General features: G+C 43.4%; 1 protein-coding gene across 4 annotated transcripts in view; it reads left to right on the forward strand.

Annotated features, from left to right (window-relative positions):
- LOC100647330 (receptor-type guanylate cyclase Gyc76C) overlaps positions 1-15,449 on the forward strand; it is a 75,854-nt gene that overhangs the window by 30,673 nt on the left and 29,732 nt on the right. For all 4 annotated transcript variants that reach the window (XM_048404293.1, XM_048404292.1, XM_012320682.3 and 1 more), the window contains 2 exons: positions 2,452-2,887; positions 9,733-9,930. In XM_048404293.1, the coding sequence (XP_048260250.1) occupies positions 2,495-2,887; positions 9,733-9,930 (591 nt within the window). In that variant the 5' untranslated portion in view covers positions 2,452-2,494. The remainder of the gene's footprint in view (positions 1-2,451; positions 2,888-9,732; positions 9,931-15,449) is intronic.

The following is a 15,449-nucleotide window of genomic DNA, read 5'->3' on the forward strand; positions in this document are numbered from 1 at the left end:
AGACAAAATTACGTATAGTGAGATCTGTCTAATCTGTCTTCGTTACCTTACTAAAAATATTTTTTTCATATTATATTTTTTATATCTTCGAGGCTGTATATCGTGAAAAGAGATTTGTCGCGACAAGAAGAGCGATCCTGTCCGACAGTCAGTGTGACAGTTAATGATACATCGTGCGAGAGGGTTCGTCAGTCGCGATCCGTCAGGGTAACGTCGTCCCGCGAAGGCGTCCCTTTGACGCGTCTCTTTGCCGTCCCGTTAAATAAATCCACACACCGATGTACTTTCACCGGCGGCCATAATTAAATCCGAGTTAGAAACGTGGAACGAGTCGAAAGTTACACGGTACGCTTGGTGAATGACACCATGCATCACGCCAGGGGAAGACGTCTTTATTGTTGTCGCACGGAGGCTTCGTTGTAGGCCGTTGTGTAGCCGGCACACTCTCGCCTACGAGAGTCCGTGGCTCGTTACGTAATTGCAACAGGTGTGTCCCTGTCGACCCCGGCCACGTGTTTTCCCCGCCGCGCCGCGCCGCGCCGCGCGTTTCTCGACCGTTCGAACGCGGAATCGCTCCGCGCCATCAGACGACTGCGTTATTGTTCACCGAGAATTGATTAAGCTGCAAAATTGTCGAGAATATTTTTAAACGTCTTCGTGCCTGTTACGTGGTCGTTGTCACGCTCGTTACGTTTCGTCGCGCAGCGGTTCTTAAGTTATGGTTACAATGTGGACGTGTGTTCTGACGAACTATCGTTTTGACAAATATCTGAATAATCGAATATATCTACGCGTACATAGATTCTGACGAGTGTACGTATTTCGATCGTCGGACGTTTCGTTCGAAACGTAGATCTTTCTTCTGATCTGGTCGCTCCGAGTGAATAAATTTTGAAGCTGCGTCACGAGCTTTATCTTCTTTTAACGAGACGTTAGTAGAAATTTCCTTTGGATTTCGTTGCTTCGATATGTTTGCGTATTCGAGTTACCTGTGATTTATGACGAATAGAATCTATAAAAAAGACACGTATCTTCGTTTAGCTTCTTAAGATAGAAGAATCACACGGGAAAAAACATAGTTATACGAAAGAAAAATCGTATGACAAGGGTTGGAAAAAGAAAGAACAAAACGACATTGACGAGCTACTTCTTTGAGATCATTCTCTCGGAATACACCCGTGAAACAATAGAACAGACGCGATTCCGCGTGCCCAGAGATCTTGTCCACTGACGTATGACCATTGCGAATGAGTTGGATCGATGCGTTTGGCGATAAAGCGGAATCATTCATGGATGCTCTTCGTCAACCGCAAATTGCCACGTTTTAGTCACAGTGCTCCGCGTTTCTGACGTAAGATTTCCGGGAGATCATTGATATCCGATTTCCGAGATAATAACTTAATGCGCAAAACAGCAGACACTTTGATGTTAGATGTGACTCATTTTTAGCAAAGAATTTAAGAGCGAGGTTATCGCAGGAAGACAAACGATATTAATAGCGATTGATCTCGCGATCGGTTGGAAAAATTCTACGATCGGTAGTGGAAAATGACGAGGATCGGAGCGAATTGGAAGGCGTGAACGCGTTGGAATCAAGGAACGTTTCTATCGTTTTAGGGATATCAGTTATTATTAGCCTCGCGCAGATGGCACACGCAATGACTCAGACGAATAAAGTGGCGACCGATGATAAGTGGCAGTTCAGTCAGGAAGATAGCGTCGAAATGACACTTCTAAGTCGAGCACTTGTATCTAATTGCGCGGCTTAGGTTAATTTTTCAAAATACTATAGAGATAAGCTAAAAATACACGAGTGCTGCACAATTCACCGATCGCGTGTTTACAACGTGTATCTGCTCATCGAGAAGTAAGATGATAAAGATAGAACGTGTAGATGGAGTATTTTTTCTCGATCGTACATATATTTTCTTGTTCGATGATTCAACTAATCATTTATCCGTTACAATAAATATACAAGTAATCCGTGTGTGAAGCTTATCCTGTCACATTTCACACCAGTGTGCTAATACAGCAGTGTGCTCGTAGAAAGTACGCGCAATTTGGTATTGCTAAAAGAGGAACATATTCGAGTTCTACCACGACCTTGATGATCTTGGTGCTCGCGCAGCTTTTTCGTAAAATTCCAATTCGAAGAGAGGAGATATATTTTTAGCTAAATTGTATCCTTCGCTTTTTATCGCCGTATCGTAAAATATCAAACGATCTACAAGATAAGAACACAGAACCACCATTAACCTGTTAACTGGGCCGTTTCGTCGCCAGAAACTTTCGTAGTTACGGCATTCAAATTTAATTAGGCCAAGTACCTGTGTTCGAACGTACCGATAACACGATCGAAATCCAAAAGGTCGTAGATACGCCGAATATATTTCAGTTTATATAATACGAAGAAAATAAATATAACGTGAAAATGACAAATTGTGGTTGTAGGTGAGCGGGAGGGAGGCGGTGCTGACCGGTGGCGGCGGCGGCCATGCGCCCCGGCCCGCCAGTACAGCCGAGCCGCCGCAGGCCTCCCCGTCGCCAGGAAGTCCCTCAGGAACGCAATCGACGGCACCGGCTAGATCAGCCGCAACCGCTGCAGCCACGTTCATACGGGAACAGCTCACGGGCCCTGCTGGTGTTGCTGCTGCTGCTGGCCGGCAGCCCTCTGGTCCTGGGCCTGGCCGAGCCGCCAGGATTACCCGGGGCCGAGTGGCAGCAGGCGTTCTCCAGGCATACGTATTCCAAATCAACTTCCACCAGGTCTATACAACCGAGAAAACAACAAAATCTTACCATTGGATACCTCACAGCCATCAAAGGCGGTCTGAAAGATCGTCAGGGTCTTGCCATTTCCGGCGCCTTCTCCATGGCCCTCGACGAGGTGAGTTTTCTTTTTTAATTATTGCGTTACTACGGAATCTTTATTTGCTGTACTCTGTACGATACAAGATGCGCTTGGGATACTCGTTTCGAACGTATTCGAACGATCCGAGGTTCGGGAAACGATTGTTCTTCCTATTTACGTGTGTACAGTACCGACGTTTTAAGAATTTCGACGAAATAACTTGGAGAAACGAAGAAAGCAACGGACAGACCATTGAAATGAACGTTGTTGCACGGAACAAGTATATTTCTTACGAAAGAAGGAACGAGACTTGACAGCAGCGAATATGTAAATATTCAGGATATTGGTAAAGGCCATCGATGTTTTCAATATTCTGCGGCGATTTTCGTTTTTCCACTCTGTGGCTACCAAATACTCGTAACTTTATCCAGCGACCGCTATTTCTCTGGAAATGGAAAGCATTACGCTATAACTTACAGCCAATCTCAAGCATCAAGATACGACCATGCAAACGTTTATCTAAACACGCATTCCGCGCGATCCTAAATATAACCCTCGCGCATCTCGTTAATACGTGTTCACGAACCCGATCAAGATAGCACAGCATGGTCAATGAAACACGCAACGGTTCAACGAAGCAGAACCTCGTTTCCACGCTAAGGCGCAAGAAGACGTTTCACCGAACGGTCGGCTTTTTTCTCGCTCGATTTAGTCCAACTCGTGGCTCGTTAGTTTCCACGTGTTCTCGCGTGTGTCACGGTACACGTGGAAATCGGTTGCAGGTTGAATACGGCCGGTGGGTTGTAATTACGGTAGCCGGTGGATCCGGACGCAGTTCCCACGTATAAGGGCCACGGCGCGCGGCGAATCCTGAACCGGCCGAAAAGTAAGGTCGGGCCAATATCGCGGGACCCCTGTCTCGAGGTTTTTTCCTGCGGGCGGTCAGCGGCAGGCAGGAGCGCGCAGTGCGGCGTTCCACGGTCTGGAAGGCTCGATAATTCATTGGAGAGGATCGGCGTGCGCGGTCGCGAGTGCGCTCGCGCTCACCAAGGACCGTGAGATCGTTTTCGCCGCGCGGCGAACCTCTCTTCTCTCGAATAAGAAAAAAGAAAAAGAGAAAGGTGCGCTCTCCGGCTGCAGCGGGAGCTGTGTGCAACGTGCAGAGTGACCCGGCATCTCTCTCCCCGGAGATGCCGATTCGTGCGAGAGTTTAAAAATACAAGACCGGCATTATTCGCCGGTCCGCCCACGCGTCCGCCGACGAAACTGCGCGCTCTCGCAACCGTGAGAAGAATTCGCTCGCGATCGAGAAACCTTCTCTCCTCCCTCGATCTCCCTCCTCCCTTGTGTCTACCTTCTTCCTCCTTCACCCCCTTTTACCTCCCCCTTCTTCCTCTTTTTTTTCTTTTCTTTCTCCGCTTTCTCATCTTTCGCGTGTACCTTCTTCCACTTTTGCTTCTGCTTCTGCTTCTTCTTCTTCTTCTTCTTCTTCTTCTTCCTCCTCCTCTTCTGGTACCGAAGAAGGTTCGTTCGTTCTCTCCCTTTTTACTTACTTCGGGACCAGCCGACGCGCGCTCCTTTGCAACCTGCAACCGTAAACGCGTAGAAGGGGTCCAGGGGCTGAGAAACCCCTGGGAATCGTCGAAATAACCGGCCGATCGTATCACGGTCCATGTATCCGGTTCTACTCGTGGAAATAACAAGTTACGTCAAAGATGGATTGCGGTTACGCTGATAATTATTCGGGGATACTGGTATCTCACCGTGGCCATCGGGAACCGAACGTACGAGAAGCTTCTTTCTCGCGCCTTCTCCCCCTTTCCCCCACGTAGGTCGCGCCGTTTAAACTCACCACCGTGCCGTTTCCAGAATCGAAACTTTTTTCCATGCTTCCGCTTATGAAATTCAACGAATGGATTTACATGTTGCATTTATCAACTGTTTATAGACTAACGATCGAATCGTTTGCAACAATAAAAATTTAGCTGCCATGTTTCAGTCGTATTTATCGAAAAAGAAAAGAAGATACCATACTCACAAGCGCAAAACTTTATTTGCTACGAATATTAATCGACTATAAATTTAAAACTCTTTCGAACATAGTCCATGAGTTTGTTTATTCAAATTACTATTAATAAAGTTATATTCCGATGAAGAGTAGGTAAAATGCTTTTCAGTTAAAGATACGATATCTTGAAATGTTTGTTAAATTTTGTTACGAATTCTACAAGTAGAATAATACAATGCGATAGTTACGAGACGTAGAATATATATATTTATGCTTAATGAATCACGCTGTGGACATATTCCAACGAAACCTCGCCAGAATTCGAAATACTTGAAACGTTCGATCGGTCGTCGATCGAAAGGAATAGGCGAGCACGAAACGAGTAACGAGCGGTGTGGTAGACGCACGTCGAAAGGTGCAGGAAACGAGCTTTGCGCGCGTTTATTTATGTACTTGGACACGCTACGCAAGAGTAAGCATCGCGATCGCAATGTCGGCCTCTATGCTCGTTGCTTTGGACATAAAGCTTAGCTCACACACGCGGATATTCGACTGCGTAGTTGGAAATACTCGCGTATTTTTATATCGAAAGAGGAAAGTCGCGCGAGTGAGGATATCGCGGTTATTTCTGTGCGTGGTTCGTTTCACGACATTTTTATTTCGTATCGGCTTCCAGCGACCGCCTCATAACGACGGAATAATGCCGACCGTATTTTTAGCCGCGCCACGGTGAAAGTTTTTCCACGATTGGGTATCGCGACGTGGTCACGCTCGCTTCTAATATATTCGAATCGGCGAGATCGCCGATGGTCGAGAATCGCGTTGATCCAGATAGTTAACCCTAACGTTTTCCTCCGTATGACTCGGAATGATAATTACGAGTCAAATGTTGGAATAGTTTCGTCAACCATCGTACTTACGTTTCAATAGTTTTCGCGTATTGCGCTCTTCGCGCGAGTAAAATATTTCAAAATTTGGGAAGAGAATATCCGAAGGTACGGAAACGCGAGCAAGAGACAGAGATATCGCAACGAAGTTAAGAGACGTTCGTCGAGTAATTAAGTTACTTGATACTGATAATTACGTCAAGTATTTTGAAGTCTTTCGAGGTACTGGTCGAATAACGAATAAAAATATCACGACGTTATTGGGTCGTTGGTTAGTAATTCATGACCTGGTTTCGGATCTTAATATTCTTGAAATCGACGGTTACAGCAGTATTACATCGCACCGTCTCATCGTTTGCGCTTCTCCTAACCTTAATACATTCGATTATTACTTAAACGTAAAGAAGCTACGGTAGTTCTTATTCGACGAGTATCCAGAAAAGTAAGAGGATCGTTTTCATCGATCTGAATCGGGGCCTTCGATTAACATACGTACATAGTCGTTTTCGTATCTCTGCGGACGTCGAAGAAGGAAAGTCAGCGCACGTGAATCGAGCTTAACGCTTACCTGTCCGCTCGTTTCAATGGTGTACGCAGGTGCATTTTACCTCGCTGCTGGCGATACTCAGCGGAGGAGAGAGGAAAAAAAAATTGCTGGAATTCGCTATGACGCACTCCCACGATGTAAACTAGTTTCACGGCGGGCGATATCTGTAAATAGGGAACGAGATCACTTCGAATTCGACCGGTCTCTCGTTAGCGATTCGATTATATTGCCGAGGCTTTTTGCGATTAAGGTGATCGCTCGTGGCAGCTGCTGCATACTCTCGTGATTCATCCGAAACGATTTCACTCGTCGAAGAATTTATCTCGCGTCCAATAGCTTCTTTCGATCGTTCCAGATCTAACTTCTTTTATTTCAGATCCGTTTATCGAAACGAGATTGTAGTTAGCGTCTGATTAAATGAGCACTCGCCAACTGAGCGTACTTACGCGGACGTGAATTTTTATTCTACTCGTATGAACAAAAAATGAAAAAATCATCGATGAGGTATAAAGGAAAAATTATTAATCGAATATTTGCAACCGCGTGAAATATGCGTCATTAGGCTTCCGTTGCCATTATTTTTCTTCTTTTCTTTTTTCTTCTGGATGGACACGACGTATCATGGCAAAGTCGTTCTCATCGACCCTGAAGGTTGGCACTCGGTCGTGCACAGCCTTCCACGACCGGACGCCCTTCAATTGCTCGAAAATAAGCTGATTGGTGAAACCCTGCCAGTGGCAACAACGCAAGTGTACACTGCCTGTGAACATTGTTTCACACTCAGACAGCTCTTCAGAGAAGTCAGACCTTCGACCTTACGCCTTTTAATGGGATTGATATAAATGTTGCCTCTTGTCGACCGCCAATTTTCTGGTCTTATAAATATACAGTAACTCTATGCCTGTAAATTGAAAGCCATTTGAAAGTTTTAAAGAATATGAGAAAGTTTTAAAGAATATGAAAACTTATGTTGAGCTAGAAGATCAGATACAAAATTAATTCTGCCAACACGAGAATAATCGACGACGTAAGTAATTTAAAAATCGCTCTCCTGTAAGAAATAGTAAAGAGATTTAACTTGTCGTATTATTAACCCTGTAGTCCTCGATTCCGATTATGGCGACAGATTTCAACTTTCACCTGCAGTCATGAAAAAAGAAAAAAAGAAAGAAAAATTGCAGAAATAAAGAAGAAAGAAAAGCAGTCGCTTATTATTATACGCATTCCTACGGACGAATTCGGCGGTTGTTGGGGCAGGTGCAAAGCCAGGAATGCGAACCATCCAACGGGAAGAGCAATGATTTTTTATAGCGCCTTCGAAACCGCTTTAACGGTTCCTCTCTGGTCTGAAGCGAAGCTACGCAAAAATTCGTCGGCTTCGCGCGTAAAGGAATCATCGTGGTTTTTCTGATTTCATCGGTACCACGCTCTTGATCGCTTTCGTTGCGTAACCGCACGATGTGTGCGTGTATGTAATTGATTAGGTCTCGTAACTTGTTCTGAGAACAATGCCGCGAGATGCGTGAGTATAATTAAGCCATCGACTCCCGGTACTCCTCCACGCGACTGATCCGATCTGCAAGTGTCGACAAAGTTGCTATCGCGATTATTGCACCGTTGTCGTCACTGGCTACGGTTACTTCCCCAATCGGTCATAGTCTACGCGGAATTTGAAAAAATTCAAGAATAGAGAAACCACCGCATGGGTAATTGGATTCTTTTAGAATTCCAAAGAAATTGATCAGTATCTTCTTTTCTATTAGAATTCTTCCTTAAAACGAAAACCTTCGTATTTTTCATCGTTGTGATGGGTTTCATTCGCCGACAATATGTTTAAACAATATGTTCGATCGTGATCTTTCAGAAGCTAGAGCGATCAACTTGAGTATTTTTTATCAATTTCTCGATTTTGTTACACAAGTACACGATCGATATTCGATATTCTCGAAAAACAGATTACTCGTTACGGAAAATCATTCGTCGTAACACGATCGCGCGAATATGTAATATCAGATTCAATCTTTTAATATGCGATCGATCGACAACATACGTAATCTCGAAACTATTTTCCCGTGAAAAATAGGAAACGCGACTTGTCGCGTTTTTTCCCTATACTCGTCACATGCTATATCAATATAATATTGTGTTCTGACACTATCTTCTACGAAGAACAGGCACTTAAACAGCGTCGGTTCATAAAAGAATTTATTGGTTGTTTTGAATCGACGAGATTATACCAGTACCAACTACCTGGAAAAGTATTGTTTGTTTGCATCGAGATTTGCATAATAAGGTAGCGCACACGCCGCTTCGTGCTGTGTACAAACGCGAGCCGGATACAGCGTGAGAGTGTCGAAGGAATGCTCGCGAAGAACCGGGACACATCGCGCGAGTAACATTACGAATTGAACTTTAATCGACGTTCCTGCCGGGCAGAAATTTATTCCAACGCGAAAGGAATACCATCGAAAGTCGAGAGCCGAGGAAAATCGATTCGTGCGCGTATTATGGAATACTATAACTAACAATAAGCTGAAATATCGTGACCATTATCGTAACTCTTTCCTCTCGCCAATACCGCTACGTATAATATACTAACTTTTATTAATATTCTGATGCCACGGTGGCACCGTATACGAGAAATTATTGCGTTTTGTATATTTATCGGTATTTATCTTACATTTATTAATACATATTTTTACTAAAAATGGAAATATCGAGAAACGGTTCATCAGGATCAAAGAATCTACCGAGAGAAATTCATTTATTTCGTTTATATTTTACCCGATATTATTAGTCAGCGAACGATCAAATTTAACGGATATACCAAGCGCATACGAAATATCGTTGCAATTGCCAATCGGTTATCGTACGATCGATATGTTATTGTATATCATTCGATTCTGGTCCCGTGATTTATACGTCGCGACCACAGCGTTCGTCGTCGTTGGGACGAGAGTGAATATTCATGACAGCAGTTATGGTAACACAATTAGTTCCATTAAACCAGCCGACCGAGGGCATTACTGGAAACAATTAAGTCATCTAAGTATGCTAACCTACGGTTCACAACGACCGCCGGCCGCTCTCCCGTGACATCGTTCAATTATTGTAATTCAATATCGTATGACGAAAGATGGGAGGCCTTGTAATACGTGTTGCATAACGCTTATGATGATTACGCGAAACAACCATAAATTTACATATCCCGCCGTTGGAGTTTGACATGTGGTAATCCGATAAAAACGGGTTTACAATTAAACGAAATTCCTTGTTGGATTCTTATTTTAGATCAGTTATAAATTTGTGTGTTCCGTCGATTGAATTTAAAAGTTGTGAAATAATCTGCGAAGAACGTGACTTATATTTTTGACTCGCGATCTTCGATTTTACATAATCGTCGATTTAATAGAATCTGTTCGCTCGATGTTTGTTTCAGATCAACAATGATCCGAACATGTTGCCAAATGTTAAGCTGGTGATGCGATGGAGCGACACGAGGGGAGAAACCGTGGAAGCCACCAAGGCAATGATCGATATGATCTGCGACGGGGTTGCAGCCTTCTTTGGACCAGAAGGCTCGTGCTACGTTGAAGCCATAGTCGCTCAGTCCCGCAACATACCCATGATTAGTTATGTAAGTACCTCTAACGCTATTTAAGACAACGCTTACTCTGCAAACTGTCTCAACGAAACTGGATTTTCGTTCGACGGTTCGTTAATTCCACGCTTAGTCTAGACAGCAGACGTTTCGATAGCTCAGCTTTTCTTTTACATATGCTAGATAAATGTACTCGAACAAATCGATACTTATGTTGAAAAATATTTAAGTATTATATCAGATCGTAACGTATAACGTGTTCAATTTTGTTATATTAATTTTCTAACTTTCTAATTTCGACGTTTTAATCTTTTTATACGTCATTTCATACATTGTTGGAAAACTGCGTATTTATTGTTCGTATGATTCCAATTTTTCAACTGTTATCGAAAGAAACAAGTAAAAGAAAGTTCAACCTTTTTTTTTAACGATATACAGTATGATTCGTAAAAATATTAGGATATTCATTAAGATAAGAAGTTTAGGAAATCGATGTAACAAAATCGGACACACTCATACATACACATGACTTTTGTAGAAAAGAAGGAAACCTAGCAGTGGTCGACTAAGTTTCAACCACATCTATGACCCTCGAGAATTGCATCCCACTTATAAACGCATCTATACTTCGTTCTTAGCCCCTCCTCACTTCAAAAACATTCATTATTTTCTCATCTACCTATCAAATATTCCGCCGATACTAAAATAACTCAACGATCTGAAAAATAGAAACAGTCGCCCCGAAATTACCTAAGAATCCTCTTAATGTCACGTTAGTCGATTTCTTCGTGATCGCGGGTGTAGGTCTGAAAGATTTCCTCGTTCAAAGGCGTGAGAACGCAGTAGAAGAGTAGAGTGCGGGGTTGTAAGGTGACGAGGAGGAAGGTAGCGTCGAAGTTGTCGAAGAGGTTGTGGTGGTTAACGAAGACGCGGGGGAGGCGGATGTCCGCCGACAAATTGAACACCCGCGGCGTGACAATATAATTACGGGTTGCTTCCGCGCGCAGCTGTGTGCGTTTCGAAGCTTTCGTCCGTGCGACGTTAGGAACACGCGATGCCTGCCTTCGCTCGGGGCTTCGATCGACCGCCTGAAAAATTAGCATCCTGCCTTCCTCTTGGACCCTCCGCCATGCTTCTTCATCCTGTTTTTCGTTTTACAGTATATAAGACCGCACTCGCGTCGAAACTTACCGAAAGCTTTTTCTAACCGAGTACTGTCGGCGGTGAAGATGTAAAGAAAGTGGTAATTTTACCATATGCAATCCGGTCTGAACTATCTTACTCTGATTTTTCATTATCAGCCTTGCTTCAGATAGCTCGGGAGTGAAACTGGGAAAACTGCAAAGACTGGAAGTCACTTTTCTCCGCGTTTTGATATAAACTCCGAGATAACTCGCGATATGAAATAAAAAAACAGTAGATCGATTCCCATGTACCAAAAAAAAAAAAAAAAAAAATACCCTTAGTATTCGATCATTTGTCTTGATTTAAAATTCGAAGGAGGAAAGTACGGAAATTAGATGGAATTAGATTTGGAGACCAGCTGCGTCTGGCTTCGAGTTACATCCTGCCTATTAAGGTCTAATAGGAATTCTATCATCGTTTCGCTTCATAATTTCGAACGGGTCTTTTGTAACTCGATGGTACTTAAGATCGAGCCACGTTAGTCCTAGGTTGAGCCTTGAACTATGGCTATCGAAGCTATCTTAGGTCCGAGTTATCTGGAGCCCGAGATATCTTAAACCATAGATTAACCTAGGTCCGAGGCTCGTAACGCAGTCATCTGAACAGGATCTAGAAACGCATCGATCACCAGGCAAACCGAATCGAACCGGTTATACTCGATCGGGGTGGACACAAAGCGCGTGCATTCGATTCGGTGCCCCCGATCGAAGCCTTCGTGTCTTCCTACTTCGAATCACCTCCATCATAGTCTCGTTCGCGGTTTTTGACCGAGCACGAGCTCACGATCGACTTAAATCATCTTGACTCTGAGCTATTCTAGGCTCCAACAGTCGTAAGATCAGACCTCTGATCCCAGTTAAAATACTTCATGGCGGATGACGAATGACCGATAGATTTGCGTTTCTAAGTAGTACACATTTCTAAAATTCTAAGTAGTACACATTTTTCTGAAATTTAACACTGTGACGACCAATGTACACGACACCGACGCATTACGAACGTCAACTATCAGTGCCAAATATATGAGAACCGTAACGAGAAACGTAAGAGAGAAACATAACGAGTCTATACGTTTGTTGATATTCGTCGATAGCGTTACTTATTCTTCTAATTTCTTATGATAATTATGGATACGGAATTTCCATGCACGTGGATCTAAGGAGGATCTTGTAATCGTTTGGAGCCTATTTGCCTTGATGTTACGAGTCCAGCTGTTTAACGATGTTGTTGACATCGTTGAGAACCAGCCTGGCCATCGTATCAGCTGCTCGTGCGATGCCACTTGAATTCTTCTTTTGATCTTCTCTTTTTTCGATTCGCCTTTTCTACTCAGACTTGTCGAACCACGATCAAAGTTCTACGACGAGGTAGGGGAATTTATTACGCAACTTGATCGTAGACTAACTAACTAGACGTTTCAAATATCTCCTACCAGATATCGTATCTTTCTGTCTTCTTTAAGACCCAAAAAAGAAATATAATAAATATTACAGATTTATTTCGTAGAGCGTACCACAGTGATAGATACGTTGATCGCAACATAAATAATCGATTTGAAAAGATAGAAGGGAAGTTAGATTACAGCGGCGTCGTGGTAGCGCCATTATGTCACCATGGTGTGCTCTTTTAACATCCGGACCTACCGAAAAATTCGAAGATTATTCATGGAAGAAACGATCAGGAAACGAGTGCTTGAAAATGTGCGATGCGTCCGCCAGTAGCAATTTATAAAAACACATGTCACGGATCCGCATCTATTTTTAACCGGCTGATCGGTTAACCCGTCTGCTTGTACGCCTCGTTAATCGTCTGGAATCGTCCTCAGACCAGTCGTTTCCATGGAATTCGCCAGCCGAAAAGTAGCACATTGGAACGAATTCGACGGGTCATTTCTGGTGTCCCACCTCTTGGGTAATATTCCGATCCCCTTCTCGATTAAAACGCGTTCACCATTGGCAGAAACAAAAAGAATCCTCTCCGTCGATGCTTCGTAGTTTTTCCACTCCAAAACGAAATTTTTGTACCGTGTCTTGTCTTCCAGTTACAATGTTTACGAACTGAGAAAGAAATTACTGAATCTTCAAGTAGCTCGTGAATTTTCGTGAAAGTGTCCCCGATGTCTCCTGCGCGAATGGAGCTGAATAATTCACGGAAAAGTCGATCCGACGATGTACAGTTATTAACACGCGATCCAAGGCAGGAATGTATAATGGAAAATTTTCAGAATCTCACGATACGTCGTGCTCGTGTCACGATGTACGGTTCTCTTCTCGCAAATTTAAATTTAACTCACGCGACTCGATTACGCGACGCTTCGAGAGGAATTAAAGAGCTACGGGACAGCCACACGGTGGAGACAAAGAAAAATGTAATTGTTACGAAAGAAATAGACAGATTTGGACGATAGGAATAGACAAAGCAACGATCGTGCTACATCAGCGACGAACTGAATCGTAGGAATAGTTTTCCTACGAAGTCTTGGTATAGCATTTTGCAGGAGTTCGATGATGGTATTCATCGTTATATCGAGACATCAAGACAGGTTAATCCACATTTTTACTGAACGAGAATTTTAGTGGCATTAATTTATTAACCATAAGCTATTAACGATACAACAGCGAAGGAAATAGGATGTTACATCGAATATTTTGCGCTCACATCTATTTTAAAAGTCAGCTAAATTACACGGTTCGTTGTTAACGATTAACTCGCACGGATGAAACGATAGAATCTTTTCCAAGACATTATCATCTTGCATTGAGAGATCTTACCAACTATTATAATAGTAACGAGGTGTATATGTGTTAGTCGTCGTGATAGTGCTACTCCGCTGGTGTAGGTACCGAAATAGCTTCTGCTGCGGGTGTACTGCTGCTTCTCTTCTCATTTTAGATGCCGTGAAAAGAAAAATCGGAGTACGATCACCGGGATTTGAACCCGGGTGTCAAACGTTCGTAACCTAAGGCGCTAACCACTGCTGCTGTCGTCCGACGCTAGTTGGTGTCGTTCGGTGGTATTTTGCTGCCGAGTGCCGCCACAGTAACATCGACGCTGTTTTTATTGCGAATTCAGCCACTTTTAGTTACTGGTAACGTGACGCTGTAGCAATAACAAAGCTCCGAGAGTATCCCTATAAACTAACAGTTCCGAGTATTGCTTTACACGCGTTTTCAACCGTTTAAACTGCTTAAAGTGAAAAAAGCTGAAGAACGTTTTCTCGATAGAAGCTGTAAGGATGCGTTCGTGGACTCTCTCGCATCATTCTACCGATTCGAATATGAGAAAGTGGTACGCGAACGTAAAAAGATCTGCAGACTAATTTATGTTAATAGGAGGTCGTAAGAAAATGAAACGGCCACGTGAGAATGGTTTTTGCCGAACCAGGAAACGGATCGAAGGAAGTTGGTTCGCTGATGCCGAGTACAGTATTATTTGTACGGTAGTGGCTAGATAAATGGCCACAGGACCTGACCTTATCTGATCAATCATCGAGGGAGGTATATTTCTAGAAAATATTTCTAGAATATATATTTCTCCGCTGAATACAAATTCGTTTATTTTACATATTTACGTAATAGTCCTCTTACACAATAATTTACCAACTAATAAAACCAATGAATCGATAAATGACAATTTATAGGTTATAAATTTCTCCTCCATGATTTTACATTTAAAGAGATAATCGACTAATTTATAAATTGCATTAGTTGAGTGGCGCAAAAGAATTCAACAATCAGAATTTATTAATAGTGATGACACGTAGAATTTCCTTAATAATACGAATTGAATCGTTGGAAAGGAAACGAAGGATCACGAATTATCGTACTCCTTTCGTCGATTCAAGCGTAGATCGGCCCTTGTCTCGCGTCCAACGCGAGGGTCGAACCGCGTACGAACATAAAGAGAAGCACGGGTTCTCGTTACTTTCACCTAGTTTCACTCGTTAGCGAGCCAAATGGAATCAGCCGCGAGACCAGAGGACCACGTCTCTCGCTCGCACGCACCTCGTTCAATTTCGACGAGGCTCGCGCGTTTTCCTTCCGCCGGATGTTTACCGGCGCTCGCGTGTACGAACTTCCGTTGGCTTATTTTCTGCCTGGCGGCGAAGTATCCGCCGCGTCGCGCGGCTATTTCTGGAGCCGACCAGCGCGAAAAACGTGCCGCTCCCACGCGTCGCTTTGTGATCGTCGCCCTCTTGAAAACTGCAAGCTTCTGCGACACATGACTCGCCAGATCTCTCACCTTCTTTTTCTTCTGTTTCTTTCTCTGACTTTGCCCGCGACCTCTTCGCAGATGGGACGTAACGTCTCATGGCGGATAAAAACGTTATTTATATTTTATAGATGAACGTTGGCTGGAATTGTGATCGT

The sequence above is a fragment of the Bombus terrestris genome, chromosome 3 (genome assembly GCF_910591885.1).
Source record: "Bombus terrestris chromosome 3, iyBomTerr1.2, whole genome shotgun sequence".
NCBI classification, from domain to species: Eukaryota; Metazoa; Arthropoda; class Insecta; order Hymenoptera; family Apidae; genus Bombus; species Bombus terrestris.